Source organism: Lactuca sativa, chromosome 5 (genome assembly GCF_002870075.4).
Source record: "Lactuca sativa cultivar Salinas chromosome 5, Lsat_Salinas_v11, whole genome shotgun sequence".
NCBI classification, from domain to species: domain Eukaryota; kingdom Viridiplantae; phylum Streptophyta; class Magnoliopsida; order Asterales; family Asteraceae; genus Lactuca; species Lactuca sativa.
Window position 1 is genome coordinate 256997361 of NC_056627.2, and position 19681 is coordinate 257017041.

The following is a 19681-nucleotide window of genomic DNA, read 5'->3' on the forward strand; positions in this document are numbered from 1 at the left end:
ATGTTTCCATTGTTAATGTCCATGGAAGTTTGGCAAGTAGATATTCTAAGCAAATTTGCTTTACCAGTGTGCCAAATCTTTGCAGATTCAGCAGCAATAATCAAATAGGTAAGATCAATAAGGGTCACGTTGCGGTCTGTCATATAGTAGTCTTTAACAAACTGACTATACGACTCGGGAAGTGACTGAAGAACCAAGTTAACAGACAACTTCCTTAAGACATCAACTCCTAACATTCCAAGCCTGTCATTATGCGACTTCATCTCCAAGACATGTGCACACACAAGTCTTCCATCTTCATGTTTACTATCCAATAGGGCTTGAGTGATCTTTACCTTTTCAACTCTTTGAACTTGTGGGTTAGGGAGAATAATTGGAGGAGGTGGAGGAAGTGAAGTATGATATTGTGGAAAATCATCGTCATGTGGATAGCCTTTTCCAACAGATTCGGGAAGAAAATAGTTGTCTGACCTAAGCATCTATAAGGGGAGAAATTCAAGTTAGTTGATTTAAGTCCTTAATATAACACCCAAAACGAAATATTAAGGCTAGGACCCAACACAATATTTTACAATTGTGAAGATGGATGTCGTAATCCAATTGTAAAATATTTGAAGGTATATAAATGACGATTTACCAATTACCACCATGAACAACGAAATAGATTATTAATTTTTAATTGGATTTAAATTCCTAGATCCTTTGAGATTCGTTGAACTTTTCAATGGCATGTTTAAATCTCGATTGTGTACTTCAACTTTGTGACTGCGATGTCGAGGATCACAAACAAGGTGTGAATAACCATGCAAATTAGCTTGGTACACTCAATATTACAAATCACCTAATCAATGTGCCGTTTAACCATACAAGCTTCATTAATCTATGATTAACATCAAGCTACCCTTTGCCACACATTGTCAGTCCCAGATTAGTGTGTCGGTTAACCACACACACTCCACTAACGACTTAACAAGGTGCAAAGTGTAACTTCATGGAATAACACCATTTTCACATTTTTCCTAAAATAACTAAGATTTGGAATTTAATAAAAGTTTAGTTACTTTATATTTATCATTATATTTTTAATGAGGGATAATTAATATCCTATCCTACCCGTTCGGCTAACGACCCTCCACCAGTCAATGAAGCGTTGGGTGAGAGTGGACCCTCCACCTACTAACGGTAAGACCGACTTATCTTATATATATATATATATATATATATATATATATATATATATATATATATATATATATATATATATATATATATATAACTTATAATATTATAAAGTATAAGAGTTGAATTTTAATTTTTAAAACTCTAGAGTTTGGAATTAAAGTTTCAGTGGTGAGACTTTACAAATTCCAAAACTTGAGGGAAAGTCTTGAAACTTGTGAAAACTCTTGGTTTCCATAACTTATGAGTTAATGTTGGTTTTATGAAAAGACTCTTGATTTTCCATAACTTGATGACAAGTTATGGAGTTCATTAAAACATTTATGATAAGACTTTTCATGTTCCATAACTTGAGGACAAGTTATGGAACCCATTAAAAAGCATTTAGATCAATTCTAACAAGGAAAATTATCATATAATTTTTTTTAATCATGATCTAAACTAACTCATAAGGCAAAATAGTTTCAAATCAAATGATACAAGTAATTGGCTTAACATATAAACTAACAACTATCATAGAAATCTTGACAACTATCTTTTGATGACTCTTGGAATTCATAAATTATGAGTTTAATGTTATTTTAATGGATGAGACTTTTTATTTTCCATAACTTCAAGAAAAGTTATGGAGGTTATTAAAATTCATTTAGATCAATTTTCAACAACTAAAATTATCATATGATTCTAGATTGATCTAGCTAAACTCATAAACAAGATAATATCAAGTCAACAATTTGCAAGCAACTTTGTTTATCATATAAATCAATAATTATCTTAAATCTTTGACAATTATCTTGTAATTGGATGAGGATGATCACTACAATATCAGAAAAAATAGATTTTATGATTCAAAACAGTTTGTGGTAATAATCTTAATCCAATTCTGGCCAGAAACCTTGAATTTTTGCAACTAGAGCCTGCAACTCGTTGAGTGCATGAACTGACTCGTCGATTTGCTCTGTTACTGAATGGATTCGTCGATTCAGCCAGTGGACTCGGCGATTTCATCAGTCAGAGTCCAAAAAATCGATTTTTTCAAACTTTGAAAAACAACAAGCATCAAGTATAACATAAACAAATCGTAATCTCTGATACCACTGTTGGGTTTTGAGCACTATAACACTCATATGGTGCACATGCAACCCTAAATGCTTTGGATCTATGTTTTCTCTAATTATACATGCATATTTTCAATTTTCCAAAGCATATATCCTAACTAGCATACAAATTGTCAAATGAACAACACAACTGGTTAGATAACTTACCTCTTAGAAAGACTTGTAGTTCTTGACCTTTGAAAGCTTTAGCACCTCAAGTGTGATGCCTCTAATGGTTCACAAACACCAATATGCAAGATGAGGCTTGAGAGAATAAGTTACTTAGCACAAAATCAATACACACTCTCCAAGAATGTTGTGGCAACTGATTTTGGTTCTAGGGGGTTTATTTATAGTGTAGCAAATGCTAGGGTTACACCTTGTAAACCCTAATGACCTTTCATATTACTTAGGCTCCATGGGTTAACCGCCATGGATTATCTCATTGGTTTAGCCAATCCTAAATAACCATTGATCATTAGCCCACACTATAAGAATCATTGATTTACACAATCAATCCCCATATATTTAATTAGTCTCTTTTGATCACAAAATTAATTCCAAATTAATTCTTGACCAATACTAATTAAATAATATGAGTTCATATTAATATATTATACTTATAATATATTAATAAATCATAAATAACCTTATTCTCAAAAGTCTATCCTATCAAATTGCACTGGTGAAGGCAACCTAAAAGGACCATGCTATAATCGGGTCAAGTACATCCCAATTATAGTTATGGGCTTAGACACCAAATCCAACGGGCATCAGCTGCATTCTTTGGTTTAATCATTGAGACGAAGTTTACAAACATGCAGAAGTTATTGTTGACTCTGATACGAGTGAAAATCCCAGAATTTACATCTCCAATGATTTGAGATTCAGGATGATCTCGAAGAATTCTTTGATTAGAACAATTATTCGTATTACTTTGAATAGAGTCTTCATTATTGGATGGTTCAGCTTTTTCAGGGACGATAGGCTGATCTTTAGAGATAGGTTGTGAGTTGATGATTTGATCAACATTGGGAACAACACACTCCATGACATTTGACAAGAATTCAGGAACATGGTATGAAGGATTACAAGTAAGTTCCTTAAGAATTGATGAAGGATGATAAGCTCTATCATGAATGAACGATTCTTCATCGAAGGTGACATTAGTTGTTTCCTCAATAGTTTTCCTTGAAAGATTGGATATCCTGAAAGCCTTGGATATGCTAGAATAACCTAGAAACACTCCTTCATCAGCTTTAGCTTCAAACTTCGAGCGCCGATCTCTTTGATTTGATATGTAACAAACACATGAAAACACATGAAAATAAAGAGATGTCCGATTTCCTTCCCTTTAGTAGCTCATAAGTAGTTTTCCCATGATACTTAACAATAATGGACTAATTTTCGGTATAACATGTTGTATTGACAAGTTCACTCCAAAATTACAAATAAAGAGCACCTTCAATGACCATAATTCTTCCAGCTTCAATGAGAGTTTAGTTTCTTATCTATACAGTACCATTTTGTTGGGGAGTTCTAACAGTAGAGAAGTTTTGAGAAATTCTTGATATTAAGCAGAAGTCTTCTAGGGAGGAGTTTCTAAATTCAGTTCCATGATCACTACATAACTGTCTGGCTTTGTGATCATAGAGAACTTCTCATTGCTTGATTAGATCAATGATTTCATCAGTGTCATGACTCTTCTTTCTTAAAAATAATACCCATGTAAACCTTGAAAATTCATCCACAATGACGAGGGTGTATTTCTTCCCAACTCTAGAGTTAACCGGAATTGGTCCAAAAAGATCCATGTGAAGATGATGAAGAGGTCTGATAATGGAAGAGCCAGACTTTGGTTTGAAGGAAGACTTGGTTTTCTTTCCCTTTTCACATGTTGAGCACATCTTATCCTTGACAAACTGCATCTTATGAATTCCTCTTACAAGCTGATCCCCTAAGATCTGCGATATGTTCTTGAAATTCAAATGTGATAGCCTCTTATGCCACAACCAATTTAGATGAGACTAAGCACGAGAAAAAAGGCAATGGCGAAGAGAATTGTCAGTAGAAAACATATCCAAAACATAAATTTCATTTTTTTCGGTTTGTAGTTAGAACAGTGACATTCTTTTGATCAACATCCTTTCCTTCTCTCTTGTTGAAGAGGACTTCATAGCCAGCGTCACACAGTTAGCTAATTGAAATGAGGTTATGTTGAAGACCTTTCACATAAGAGACATTCTTGAAAACAACATAATTTCACTTGACGGATCCATATCTCGTTGTAGCTCCCTTGCCATTATTTCCATATGTAAGAGTTAGATCATCCTTCTTTATGAAATCTTCCAGGAGAGACTTGAATCATATCATATGTCTTGAGCAACCACTCTCTAACTACCAAATATGTTCTTTACCCTAAAACTAAACTATTCAATAAGCCCTGATACAAAAAAAAAAAAAAAAAAAAAAAAAAAAAAAAAAAAAATACACACAGAATATACACTGACCCATTTTACAATGGGTCACTCAAGAAAAGATATTATAACAATCATCAGGGAGATAGCTCAACGAGTTTCCCTTTTTTATCTACTTATCATTATGAGTCATGATGTTGTCAGCACAAAGGGCGTTCTTTTCAAAAGTGCACTTGCTGACTTTGTGAGAAGCATTGCCACATCGATAACAAACATTGATTCCAAGATTCTTTCCTTTATCAATAGATTTCGATTTCTTTTTAACTATTGAATCCAAAGAACTTTGACAATTCGATTTAAGGGATCTTGTTTTAGTTCTGGAACAAGGAATATAATCGACGGTATGCTCAGAAGATACCTCGTCATGACTCTCACGAATCATATAAGAGTCATCAGAAGTAGAGGACTTTGATTGATCTTCAGGTTCAGAATTCCTAACGGAGCATTGAGGAAAAATGCTAAGAATTTCGCTTACCAAATGAACTTCACCATTACATATAGGAAATTTTAACAAAATCTTAGTACAGGGAAGAACATATTCACGGTGAGAAGGTTGATAAAAGGGATCAAGAGCAGATAATTGATAAACACATTTGGTGATACTGTTAAAATCAGTGGAGCATAGAGTATCAATTAAAGTTTGATTTATAAAATAAGAACTCGCAAATCTATTCTTAAAATCTTCTTTTAAACATTCAACTTTATATAAGGATTTTTTAGTCTCAACAACTTTGGTTAAAGAAACAGCACCTTTTATATCGCATCCAAGATTTTTCTCACACTGATCTGGAATCTGAGCATTAATAATTATTGTGACATTAAAGTGAGAAGAAGACCGGTTTTTCAAAATGAGTTGAATGCATCTAGCATGAGCAACAACTTTTTCTTTTTTAGTGTGAAGAAAATTATTGGTTAGCGAGATACATGTGTTTTCCTTTTTTAATACAGAAAGAGATTTTTCGACAAAAGAGAATTTTCTTTTAGTTTCTTTAACTCAAAGTTGAGAGAAGATCTTTCTTTATTTGAGACTAATAAATCGCAATGTAAGTGATCAACATGTCATCTTTTTCGATGTTTTCAACAAAAGAGTAATAAAGATCTAGTCGAGTCTGGTAAACCAGTCTTGTCTCGGAATAGAGATGATCAACAAAGTACTCAAAATATGGAAAAGTAATAAATAATAAATATGAACACTTGTAAAGTAATTTAAGAACAAGAAGAATGTAAGAGATATTGATTGACTAAATGATTCTTGATTATAGTGAAAAACTGTCGTCAATAGTCAAACCTGAAACAAAATAGTCATTTTAACGATTAGATAAAACAATGAACCAATGGATAAATCAATGAACTGCATGTGTTATAATGCAATCTTGTTACGATTCATAGTTGCGAACACAATTTCGTTGCAATTGTTCCGATATGGGTCGTTCCGATGCAATCCTATGTGGTTCGTACCGATGCAATCCAACAATGATCGTTCCAATGTGATCGCAATAATCGTTCTAAAGTACATCATTCCAACGAGTTGCGAACAATTGAAAATGAACTGTAACTTCTTATCTAATGCAATCCAACCCAATGCGATAGTTCCAAAGTATTGCATTATAACTAGTTGCGATCGATCACAATTGAACAATAACATACTGTCATTGCGAAAGTGCATTCGCATCCAGTATTCCGAAATCTCATTCACATTCACATCGCTTCAAATTAGAAATTCAATATTGGTCTGAGACCAACTAAACTCCGAAATTAGTTTTGTTCCAAGACTTACTTATTCCGAAATTGTTTTGTTTCGATTTCAAACCAATTCCGAAATCAATTTATCCCTTACTTAAATTTCGAATAAACTTAAGCAAGTGTGTAGTACACACCTTCCTTACTTGTTTAATATTCATCAAGATTGATGTTGGTCAACAAGTCAATCCATTACACTTAAATACACTTAGTGAATCAATTCACAAACACTTCATTACTGCATAAGTTTGGAAATTTACTAATAAAATGGCATAAAATCAACAAACCAGGCGTCAAAACAAAAATAATAATCGGCCATGAATATTCATAGGAAGTAACACAGATTTTAGACTTTGAAAGTATAAAAGATGAAAATGCAAACCTTACCTACATGATGTGATATGTTTTTAACCTTATTTCTCCGGCTATCAATATAGACACTAAGATTTGGTAGGCATCCATGGTAGAAACTGCGAACCAATTGTATCAATATCATTCAATAATCGCAAAAAGAAATAAAAAGTACGTTCATGAATGATGAACTTGCAATGGAAAACCAAAACGAGCGTCACAATTCTTTTTACAAAAAACACAGATGGCTTCGATCTATATTTGGTGGCTTTATCAATCCATTTTCTTAATGTGCCTCACAAAGAACGTATATAGTTAACCCTGCTCCATCTATTTTCGTTGTCATCTTTGTAGCATCTCAAAACATGCACAAACTCAATAAGTTTAAACCACACATCTAAACACATCTCATTGATTCTTGGATGTGTAAATAAGAATGTAGATGACTAATGGCCGAGAAAAGAAACGTTGATAGAGGTAGAAGCAGCCATCAATTTTAAACATGGATAAATCCTTGATTTCTTGCCTTGGAATTCAAAGTTCATGGCTGATTTTTTGGGATATATATGATTGATGGTTACCTAAAAGATTGATTGGGATAATCTATACTTAAAATAGAGAATTGTTATAACATACTTAAAATAGAGGATTGTTATAGCATGCGGGGAAAAAAGGCTATAAGAAACCAAAATGAGCGAGTTTTAAAGGCTATAAGGGAATTTTTGGCATTTCACTTAAAAAAGTTGGGGTGTGGGGAAGGGATCAAATGAAGCCACATGGCAAAAATGTACGTTTTTATTAGATAGGTAGATTACCTTTTACAAAAACATTGATAAAAATGTCTCCAAAATGTAAGTGTATGATACTTGCCATAATTGTATATATTTTATGATTATAAATACTAGGTGTGAAACTCGTGTATTACACGAGTCGATTTAAATAAAAAAAAAATAAAATAAAATAAACATTAAAGTGTAAACAAAAAATATTTTTTAATGTACAACTTTAAAATAAGAAAAGAAGAAACATATTTATTTTAATTTAATATCATATATATATATATATATATATATTCTAATAAAAAAATAAGTTTAATCTCCTATTGACAAGTGTCATATAATTAGAGTTCCTCATTAATGTTATATATCACCAATTATGCCATTTGTCAACCTATTAATTATCCAATTTAATTTTCAAATTTTAGATTTCCACTATAATTACTCTAATTAATAATTGATTATCCATTTTAAATTTTAAATTTTAAATTTTGCATTCTAATTATATTAAATTCATAACATTAGATTGAAAAATAAAATAAAATTAATACAGATTATAAGGTGATATAACTTCAAGTATTTATTTAAATCAACAATTATAATTTTTTATAACAAAAAACTATCTCTTAAGTAATAATTTATTTAAAATAATTAATTAATAATTTTAATTTTTAATATGAAAATTTAATTAATTCTATAACCGTGTTTTTCACGGGTTATAAACTAGTGTGTGTGTATATATATATATATATATATATATATATATATATATATATATATATATATATATATATATATGTTTAATACTTTATATATATAACTATATATGATTTTAATTTTAAAAATTGAAACAAACTTAAAATTGACAAATGGATAATATTTATTTCAAAAAATACCACAAAATGACAAGTGTCAAAACTAATGAAAGATTGACATGTAGCAAAAATACCTTGATTTATTAACGACGAAGAGGAGATCGATAGAATCAAGTACTGAGGTAGATATACAACAAGTGGAAAAATGAATTAAAATTATTGGTTTAGGATTTACTATAGCTGTGGAAATGTTTAGCATATGTTTCGGTTGAATGGAATAGTTCGAAATTTGTTACGCCATCAACGTGTCTCCCTTTCCTTTCATATTATTATGAGTTTCACTTTAATTGCCTCCATACTCGCACAATATGTGAAGTATATAAATCCGAACTCGTATAATTCATTACATTCCAACAAACTCATCAAAAAACTCTCATGACCTCGAATAGCAACATGGGAAATTGGCGTATTATGATCTCACTTGTTCTTGCTGTATCAATAGCAAATATTCTACATTATTCATGCGTAGACGCCCACAGCGAACCAGAAGACTACGTACTCATGCATAGCTGTATACGAAAAGCATTTGGCTTGGAACCTCTGTGTTGGGATCGTAAACTAGCAGAAGTTGCCCAAAATTGGGCCGATCAAAGGAAAGATTGTAATTTGATACACAATAACAGTCCGTATGGTGAAAATATGGGTATGGGGCCAGATCTTAATGCTTTATGGGCGACTCAGATGTGGATTGACGAGAAAAGAGATTATGACTACGATTCAAACACCTGTAAAGAAGGAAAGATGTGTGGCCATTATACACAAGTGGTTTGGGCAAATTCAAAAAGAATTGGATGTGGTAGGACTAAATGCGATAACGGTTGGGCCTACGTGGTTGTTTGCAATTATGACCCTCCAGGGAACTATGCTGGCGAGAAGCCTTACTGATTGTGTAATTCTTTATTCATTTTCCCAAGCATGTACTTTCTTTTTTATAACCCATGTAATTTTGTCACGAAAGCAAACTCTCTATATATGACTACATATGGGTTGTCTAATAAGGTTCCTAGGACTCGATGGATGGAAAGAAAGCGTTCAGGTACGTAATTAATAAATCGTGCCATTCAAATATACAAATGCCGTTGTATTTTAATTTGTTTTAAACTAGTATTTAACAACCGTATTTCATAAGCCAATGCTTGTGATACTACATTAACTCATGACCAAATATGCAGAAAAAAGTATGTACGTTATTTTGTTAACTATCAATAAAACAATTGCATCGAATTATTTTACACAAAAAGAATAGTGTTTCAGATTACTGTTGAACTGATGAGTTGGACATGTTAGTCTTCAACATAATAATAGAATAAGTTAGAAGAGTTAGTTAAGTTAGTTATGACATCACTCTCCTATTACTTAGCTCAGTTATATATATTTTTGCTTCCATGTAGTTCTTAGTAAGAAATGATGATTTTCTTCATTCACTCTTGATTTCTCTCTCAAACTTTGAAACACGACAGGTGAGATTATAGTGTCCGATGGAAGGAGGGATGGAAATGGAGGGTTTAATTTATGATGAAGACGATATGATGTTGAAGATATAAAGAGAACCAACGATGATGGTGAGGTTGTTGTGCGGTGGTTGGTTGGCTATGACATAGAAGTGGCGCTGGTGAGGCTGTCGTCACCATCATGCGGTGGTTCGGTGGATTGTGGCGTGCGTTAGGGTTACAGAGAAAAAAGAGATTTTGAAACTGAATCTTGATTATTTCAGTAGTCATGAGTTTGATTCAGTGCAAATATCGAGTTTAGTGGGTAGGTGTCCACCGATTTTGATTATGAGTGTTATGAACGTAACCACTGGGTAGGTGTCCACCGATTTTGATTATGAGTGTTATGAACGTAACCACTGATTTTGATTAAAAGTAATAAGAACTAGTTGAAACTTGAAACCAAGCTGCAGGTGAAGTAAGTTGAGGGGAGGAAGAAGGGGCCTCAATAAACATAGGTGAACCTGTTTATAGTCATAAACTTTAACCTTTTCATGATCAAAGTCCACATCAACACCAAGTTACCAGATGACCCTTTCAAAATTTACAAAACGGTTTACTCAACATAGATTGTTTGACTTTAATGATTTAGAATATCCAAAAAAATAGTTTAGGGATCAATTAAAGCCAAAAGAAAGAGTTTGTAGGGTTTTAAAAACAATAACTCATATATTTCAGCATATAAATACTACAATAATTCACCCTATAAAATAGCTTATGCTTTAACGTAGAAGTGTTTATTACCGGATTAACTTATATAAGATATAAAATAACCAAAATAGACATCTACCATTTGACTTTTTTGTTATTTAGGCCCCGTTTGATAGTTTCTGAATAAGAAAATGCTGACTGAAAAATATCTGTCTGAGTAAGAAATTCTGACTGAGTAAGAAATCATGATGTTTGATTGAAAATATTCACCATAAGGAAACAAAAGCGAGTATTGTAAAGGCATGTAGCTAGGATGCAACTTACTGATACGTTGGGGACGACCACACGGGGAGTGGATTATTATGTCATATGTGGTAGATGTTCACTATACAGCCTAACGACCCAGGTAAGGGCAGATCATACCTACGGTCCTGAATGTTGTTAAAGAGTCGAACCGCATATGATTCCAAATTTATTCCTTCAGCCATCTGCTTTGTTGTCTTGAAGGTCCGAACATATTCATTATTGGCACCCAAGAAACGAACCAAAAAATTGACAACAGTTGAATCCAAAGTGGTTGGTCTAGGACCATCAAAAGCCCTCAACCGATTTTCAACCTCGTGATCTGTATCAAATAGGTAAAGCTGCAAAAAGCTCGGTCCTTTTGCAAGATCTGGAGAGAGGGACCCAATCTTATGACTAATCTGACCCGATACCTTAAAAACATATGGACCGCGACTATCATTCACGTTTCATCAATATTAGCCCCAAAAGAGGTCATGGAAAATATACTATTATAAGCCCTAATATCCTTTAAAAAATTTCTGACTTTCATACAAGGCAATAAATTGAGATGGAAACCTAGAAGGATATGGAAGAACCACACTGCCAGCTCTACAGCAATGAGTGTACCTTAGGTGAGCAGCTGTAGAAATATTAAGAGTCCTCTCCACATACCAGAAAAACGCACCACAATACTCGCATACCCAACTACAATCACCACAGTCAATGTACTGAGGAAGCACAGAGAGTCGATCAACACGACGGCACTTCCGTCGACCACCAATAGGAACAGCAGAAGACGACGAAGCACCGTCTTCACGGGTCCGCTTGGACGGAACGGTTATTATATAGATAGATGACGACACAACGGAAATAAACGAAACAAGTAAATCACAACAGAGGAAAAATAAGAAGAACAACAGCCAAATTTTACCTTATAGAAAGCAAGAGCGAGGTCGATAAACGAAACTAGATGACCAGGAAGAAAGAGAATTGCAGGAAAAAGGAAAAGAACGTTCAGCAATGAAAAACCGACTTAACAGGAAGAAGACACTTGCAAATCTGTAGAAATTGACACGTAGCTGGGAACACATAAAAATACCAATAAAATTACTAGCGTTCGCCACGTTGGGAGTCTTCACCACGTTTGGAGCCTTTTCGGATTTAAATTTCCAAAAAACCCCCTCCAAAAAATAAGGTTCAAACAACAAAATAGTTACAATATTAGAGGGACCATTCTTGCCGAAAAAACAACAGTTTACTGTTAAAATTTATCACAACTTTAATAATAATAATAATAATAATATATACAAAAGCTTCCAGCATAATAAACATTAAATATATTATTTTAGAAATAAAACACAATCTGTCCTTTAGTTGTAAACACCATTGTTTCTACAAATGAGACCCAAGTTCTATTCTTGTAACCTTCATTAGTTGCTATTTTTTTATCAAAGCCAAGGGTAGTATTGGAAGGCCTTGCTTTCTTTCTAAGTCACCATCTCCCAACTTCTTACTCGGTCAGACCTTGCTTTCCGAGTCAGACGTCAATATTTTGTCTATCAAACACCTTTCGTCTGACCGAGTCAGCCAAAAATGTCTGACCTGACTCGGTTAGATGCATATCAAACAGGGCCTTAAATTTTAGAAGGCCTTGCTTTCTTTCTGAGTCAGCCATCTCTCAACTTCTTTCTCGGTCAAACCTTGCTTTCCGAGTCAGACGTCAATATTTTGTCTATCAAACACCTTTCGTCTGACCGAGTCAGCCAAAAATGTCTGACCTGATTCGGTCAGATGCATATCAAACAGGGCCTTACATTAAAAGTAAAGTTGTAATTTAGACGTCAATATTTTGTCTATCAAACACCTTTCGTCTGACCGAGTCAGCCAAAAATGTCTGACCTGACTCGGTCAGATGCATATCAAACAAGGTCTTAAATTAAAAGTAAAGTTGTAATTTAGACGTCAATATTTTGTCTACCAAACACCTTTCGTCTGACCGAGTCAGCTAAAAATGTCTGAACTGACTCGGTCAGATGCATATCAAACAGGGCTTAAATTAAAAGTAAAGCTGTAATTTATTTTTCACCGGTAAGATGGGGTTTCTAATAAGTTTAAAAAAAAAAAAAAAAAGGTTTATTCCAGGTATCACACCGGAATAAATAGAAGAGTAAATTACTAAAACCATCCCTATGGTTTGGTTAAAATTGCACGTTTGATTCCTAACTTTTGCATTCGGATCGTCCCTCTGGTTTGATTTTGTTGCGTTTTTCGTCCCTAAGATTTGGTCAAAATTGCACGTTTTGTCCCTAACTTTATATATGTAAGGGACGAAAAACGCAACAAAATTAAACCATAGGGACGATCCTAGTGCAAAAAAAAGTTAGCGACCAAACATGCAATTTTGATCAAACCATAGGGACGATTTCAGTAATTTACTCTAAATAGAAATTTATTTTTGCAATCCAAACACTTTACGGGTACTAACCCAAAATAAGATAATAAACACTTTAAACATGCAATCCCAAACACCCCTAATTCATGTAAGGGGATTAGTGGTACTACATTTGATTGATTTGTAAGCTGTTTTTATTTTTTGTAATAAGAATGAGACGCGTTTTCATGTCTTTTGCATACATCTGGGCCCGGATGTACACCATTGTAGTTTTTTTCTTTTACCAAAATCCAGCCTTGCAATGAACCATTGTGATAGATTTCAAACATTTAAGCCCGGTTTATGGTTTATTGCAATGGCATAATAGGACATAACAAGATAGCCTTGTACTACATTTTCCGAATGAGAATGAAACTCATGTCAATATGATAAGTGGGAATGGGACTCAATGTCTGTAGTACAAATGCATAAATAAGTCACAACTCAGAGGTGATCTTTGGCACCCCCCCCCCCCCCCCCAAAAAAAAATGGCAGAATTTCTCCAACATAAATCGCATCAGAATTTAACGTTTTAGACCATGACAAGATATAGCACGGAAGGAAAGTTACAAATGAATATCATCACCAGATCCTTGAGTCATCTTCTACATTTTCTTTTTCAATCCTTCTTCAATGGGGTTTGAGGTTCATGGGCATTCCATTGTACTAACATCCATACTATCGATGTGCCTGTTTGGAAGGGAGATATCAGAAGAAGGCAATCACTCCAATCACATACATTCGTTCATTTCATCTAAAAAGATACAAAAGGAATAATAATATTATGAGATTAATACCTGCAAAGACACCAACAGTTGCAAGATTCCCAATGGCCATGGTGTGGTAGATCAAGTATTCTGTTAAAAAGTGACCAAGCGCATAGATGAAGGACAAAAATGTTGCAAGATAAAGCGGTTTGTTGTCGAGGTTTAATGCACAGAGGAAACACATAGTGCAAGTAAGAAGCGTCCAAACCCCAAATGTTCGCCCATGAATTTCAGACACTGCATACGAAACAAAAGGTTCGTTCATATTAGAAGTAAAACCTGATGATTGTGGAGTAAAGCTAATTGATTTCAGATAAAGACGTCGAGAAGTCAACAAATGTAGCTACAATTTCGCAACTGAGGGTTCCAGGATCTTAATTGGTGATTTTAGGTCAGTTTTAGATTCGATCAATGTGGTTGAGAATTGAAGTATGAAAAAGTTCGATTGACTTGATATGCTTAAGATTCAACATGGACCCAAGACTCTGACCTAAAATTCAACAAATTGACTTGAAATACTTAAGATTCAACAAATTGATGTAAATTAGTAAAAAGGAAAGGGGACTAACTGGTGGTTTGAGAGAAGACGGCGCGGCGGAGAGCCCAAATGTCGAAGAAACCAAACCATACAGAGGCCAAGCGAAGTGAACCTACCAACATCAACCACCATCCCAAGGCTTTCATCTTCTCCGAAGTTCTCTTGGGTTTGGTGGTATCAGATCCACTTCGTTACAAGTAGTATAAGTGGATCGGCTCTGGTCTACCAACTCTGGTTACACTTTCTTTGCTTACTTAACCTTAAACACTCACCTAAGCATTAGATAAATTAATAAATTACCAAAAAAATAAATAAATAAATAAATATATAAACCTTTCATCTTTTTACCTTAATAAATAAAAATCATTTTGACAATGTTATTTCCTCAAAACTTTTGTCACATGTTATTATATAAGATTTTTAAATTACTTAAATCTTACATGTCACTGTATGGTATTGTTACCTTTTATTAATAAAAATTAGATAAAATTGTAAGAATGGTCTATGTGGTATGTCAAAACTAGCAAGTTTGGTCCAAACAAGCTTCGACTCAGAAGAGTGGTACAAAAGTTTGATTTTATTGCGAGTTTTGTCCAAAAATTTTGAAACTTTTAAAAATGACGAAATTGCCCTTGGTATTTCCTTCGGTGGAGGAGGGTGAATCGAGGTCTCATTAACGGTGGATTGTTTGGTGGGCGGCAAAGTGGTGGTGACGATGAACTCTGGCATAGTGGTGGTGGCTCTCAAGCAGTTGTTCTCCGACGATGCAAGATAGATAGAGAAAAAACGATTGAAGCGTTTATATAAAATCTTACACCTCATGATAGTTAATGCCTCCAACTTTGCTATGTAGAAATTGAAATATTGAGGCATAAAATCAATGTATAATAAAGGATTTTGGGCTAGAAACTATGCCCCTCTTGTGTGTGTGAGAGAGAGAGAGAGAGAGAGAGAGAGAGAGAGAGAGAGAGAGAGAGAGAGAGAGAGAGAGATTTTCTTTTTCTTTTTTAATTTATGTAATAAAAATTTAAAAAAGGAAAATACCAAGGGAAAATCTGTCATTTTAAAATTTTCAAAATTTTTAGACCAAACTCGCAACAAAATCAAATTTTTGGACCACTCTTGCAAGTCCAAACTTGTTTCGACCAAACTTGCTGATTTTGACATACCACAGGAACCATTCTTGCAATTTGATCAATTCCACTAATTAATAATCTTTATTATATATAGAAAATATTCATTATATTAAATATGTAAATCAACACTATAATTATTGAAACATTTATTATTTAATATAAAGATATTTTTTCCATAAAATGAATATAATACTAAATAGTTTGTATTTTCTAACATTAAAAACATTTACTATGATTTTTTTTATATTAATTAAAATAACGAAATGTGGTAAAAAAATATTGCCACAATCGAGATATAACAATTTTAGTGTTGTGTTCTAGAATTTAAATTTTTTGTAGCTAATTCGCTTTTAATCTTGTTAAAATTTGAGATGTGTAGGCATGAATAACAATATATTATTGTCCCGTCAATATAATATTTTACTAGGTGTTAAACATGTGTACTACACGGGTTGATTAAAAAAATATTAAATATTAAAGTGTAACATTAAATAGTTTTTAAAATAAAATTTCGAATAAGGAAAGAAAAAACATATTCATTGTAAATTAATGTCACATTTATTACAATAAATACTTTACATATATAAGTATAAGTGTTATGTGACTTTTTGATTTTAAAATTTGAAAAAGTCAATAAAATGACACGTGTATATTATTTAATCTAAAAATACTACAAAATAACAAGTATCAAAACTCATAAGCGACTGATAAGTGACAAAAAAACACCTTCATTTATTAGAAAGGATTTTTACTAAGTATTTTATCTATCTATAATATCTCTTTTTATATGTTATATGATAAATAAGTTGTATATATAATTTATAATTTTATACATGTAATATAATTACAAACAAAGAAAAAAAATGAATTTGAAGTTTAGGCTTAGATCATTTAAAACACATTTTGATATATTAACATTATTTTTATATAGTTACACATTTAAATTTATAATATTTTTATTTTATTAATTGAACTTTTAAATTTTCACACCTAATTTAGTAATATTTTTAAATTTTTGAAAAATATCCATTTTTTGCATGAGTTATTGTGAATTTTTTTTCTTTAAATTAGAGGATTCATTGTTTTTTATTGAGTAAATTGCAAAAATTGGTCCTTATAATTTACCAAAAAATTAGAGTTTTTGGCCAATCTTTTTTCCATGCAAGGATGGTCCAAAATTGAAACTTCGATGCCGAATTGGTACCTTGACTAACTGGTCATCCAAAACATTTGTTAAGTCTCACATCTCTTTAAAAGTCAACGGCATTTTCGTTCTTTCATGTATTCTTTTTTTTATTATTATTTTATTTTTTTAATTATCACCCACATCCCTCTTTTATGAGACTCTTTCTCTCTTTCACACACATATACTGCTCTCTACTCTCTCTCTCTCTCTCTCTTCTCTCTCTCTCTCTCTCTCTCTCTCTCTCTCTCTCTCTCTCTCTCTCTCTCTCTTCACACTAAGTCGAAGTAATTCAAAGAAGACGGAGCATTCTCGCTATAGAAGGAATCTGGTGGCTGAGATCGATACCAACGTTGCTACATCCGATCAACTAAAAAAAGCCACAACCACCGTTATTGCTTCCATTGTGGCTACAACATCACCACCATCCAGGTTTTCCCCTTCCAGCTTGTGTCAGCAAGACATGCTCCATTCTTTAAGATGTATTGGACCTCAATTATGCCAATAACTCTGGTGATCTTCAATGCAAGCAGAAAGACAATCTTGTGGAGTTGGAGATGGTGGTTGATGATTATCTGAGGAGCCAAGTTTGCCAATAACTGAGGATCTCCAACAAAACGGTAGAGAGGGAGTAATAGAGAGAGAGAGTCATAGAAGAAGGATATGGGGATTTCCTTTGTTTTTGAGATTATCGAGTGGAACATTTTGGGAACTTCCTCTGTTGCTTCTTGAAATTGCATCAAAATAGAAAACCAGAACAATCATTGCTATGAAGAAAACGACTTGAAAACCCATTTTTATTGGATCTGAAAATTGAATAGGTATCGGTATTACTATGCTCATCTCCTACAACAACCATATAACGGTGTACCAGGGTAGTAGTGCGAGGAAACCCACTACCAGCCTGCTACTCGCTAGGTTGGCTTTACAAGCATTCTCACTTATTTTGGACAAATATGTATTCGAATATATCGTACGAAAGCATCGGAATCGTATCCCAAAAAAATATGCCAAACGGTACAAAACAAATCAAATAAACAAGAAATGATAGGAAGTGCGCCGCTCGTAGATCGGGTAATGGGTGGAGGATCGGTCTAAGAAGTGGACTTTACTAACTACGGATAACCTATAAATATCCCCGGGAGACATGTTGATCGGGTAAGTAGGGATAACACATATTCCCTGACACAAAACAATACCAAAAGGTCGCAATCTAAATTAGGCGGCGGAGAGCTATACCGGGGTCCAACCCTCGGTATGGCTGTCTAACCTAGTTCTTGTTATTTTTATGCATAGTGAATTCTTATATGCCTATAGGACGAAACCCTCCGGGGTGAAAGAGCTCATCATCCGCCTGGAGTTCGCCGTATCAACATTGGTGTCATTCGTATTATAAGTATTCCTAGGTGACAAACAGAGGAAATACCCGATAGCCAGATAGTCAATCAACACAAATGAGCTACACATGACGGTTAATGGATACCGACAAACTACATAGTATGTTTAATAAAGAAGCATATCATATGTGACGTAGGCATTCATAGAATATATTGTGATAGTAGGAGTTCGATCGAAATCATGTATGAACATTGCTTTCACAACTATTGGAACAAATAAGGAAAAGGACGAAACAACCATTAGGGAATTTAACAAGCTTTGTGGGACACTTTGTTTGGCTAAAAAGGGATATTGTCCATTCCATTAACTATAACGGATTAGGCAACACAAGCCAAAAATACATAGACGATAACCTTCGCAATCATACAATTAACATCACCATACAACATTATATTTGGAAGAAGTGTAATGAGAAAGTTCGATGCGACCGTGTCGCCAATCCACTGTATCATTCGATTTCAAATGAAAAGCGGATTTGGAATGATCTATAGTAAATCATCAATGTTCCTACGGTAGTTATGGATTTGATGAATCGGGTGTGCAAGCCGATGCTCGATCGATTAGTTATTATGTTCATTGATGATATATTGGTGTATTCCAAGACCGGAGAGCAACACAAGGAGCACCTTTGATAGCTTTTGGGAGTGTTGTGGCAATAACAGTTGTATGACAAGTTCTCGAAATGTGAGTTTTGGTTACGATATGTCCAGTTCTTGGGACATCTCGTTAACGAAAATGGGATTTCGTCGATTGGGCCAAGATCGAGGCTGTGATGCAGAGGGAGTTTTCGAAATGTCTCTTTGATATCACGACTTTCCTTGGTTTAGCGGAATATTATCAGAGATTTATCCAGGATTTCTCTAAGATTGTTGTACCCCTCACTCGTCTGATAAGAAAGTGAGTGGATTTCCGATGGGGCCCTGCATAGCAGACGACTTTTGAGACACTACGATAGAGGTTATGTGAGGTCCTTCCAGAGGGTATTGAGGATTTCATAGTATTATGCAGACACATATTACTGTACCATTTTTGCACCATGGTATGGTGTTAACGCATGCATACGATGTCACATGGCATTAACCACATCATGTGATGTTGTCACCACACCTACATGTCTAAGATGAAAGATGCTTGCTCTAAAAATTCACATAATTTATAAAGATTATATAAATTTATCAATTAAATTAGTAAAATTCACACTATATCAATCGTTAGAGATATAATATATTTGATTGAACATAAAATAATAAATAATAATAAAACAAAAAATAAGTAAATATATTGTTGCTTTCTTTTAAAAATACCTG

General features: G+C 33.6%; 2 protein-coding genes across 2 annotated transcripts; one reads left to right on the forward strand and one right to left on the reverse strand.

Moving 5' to 3' along the window:
• Nucleotides 1-8522: 8522 nt before the first annotated feature.
• Nucleotides 8523-10946, forward strand: LOC111886993 (pathogenesis-related protein 1A). Its single transcript, XM_023883228.3, has one exon. It carries the CDS (start codon nucleotides 8871-8873, stop codon nucleotides 9378-9380), a length of 510 nt encoding a protein of 169 aa, XP_023738996.1. The 5' UTR covers nucleotides 8523-8870; the 3' UTR covers nucleotides 9381-10946.
• Nucleotides 10947-13849: 2903 nt separating this feature from the next.
• LOC111887023 (ergosterol biosynthetic protein 28) lies at nucleotides 13850-14897 on the reverse strand. Its single transcript, XM_023883252.3, has 3 exons — nucleotides 14689-14897; nucleotides 14150-14356; nucleotides 13850-14042 (listed from the first exon to the last, which is right to left on the reverse strand). The coding sequence occupies exons 1-3, from the start codon at nucleotides 14801-14803 to the stop codon at nucleotides 13972-13974; spliced, it is 393 nt and encodes a 130-aa protein (XP_023739020.1). The 5' UTR covers nucleotides 14804-14897; the 3' UTR covers nucleotides 13850-13971.
• Nucleotides 14898-19681: the final 4784 nt, after the last annotated feature.

Excerpts from the sequence above, each read along its gene's own strand:
- LOC111886993 (XM_023883228.3), top strand. The coding sequence starts at position 8,871 with ATGACCTCGAATAGCAACATGGGAAATTGGCGTATTATGATCTCACTT.
- LOC111887023 (XM_023883252.3), bottom strand. The coding sequence starts at position 14,803 with ATGAAAGCCTTGGGATGGTGGTTGATGTTGGTAGGTTCACTTCGCTTG. Across the intron at positions 14,357-14,688 it reads CGTCTTCTCTCAAACCACCA|TGTCTGAAATTCATGGGCGA; the intron begins GTTAGTCCCCTT and ends TTTCGTATGCAG. Across the intron at positions 14,043-14,149 it reads AACTGTTGGTGTCTTTGCAG|GCACATCGATAGTATGGATG; the intron begins GTATTAATCTCA and ends CCTTCCAAACAG.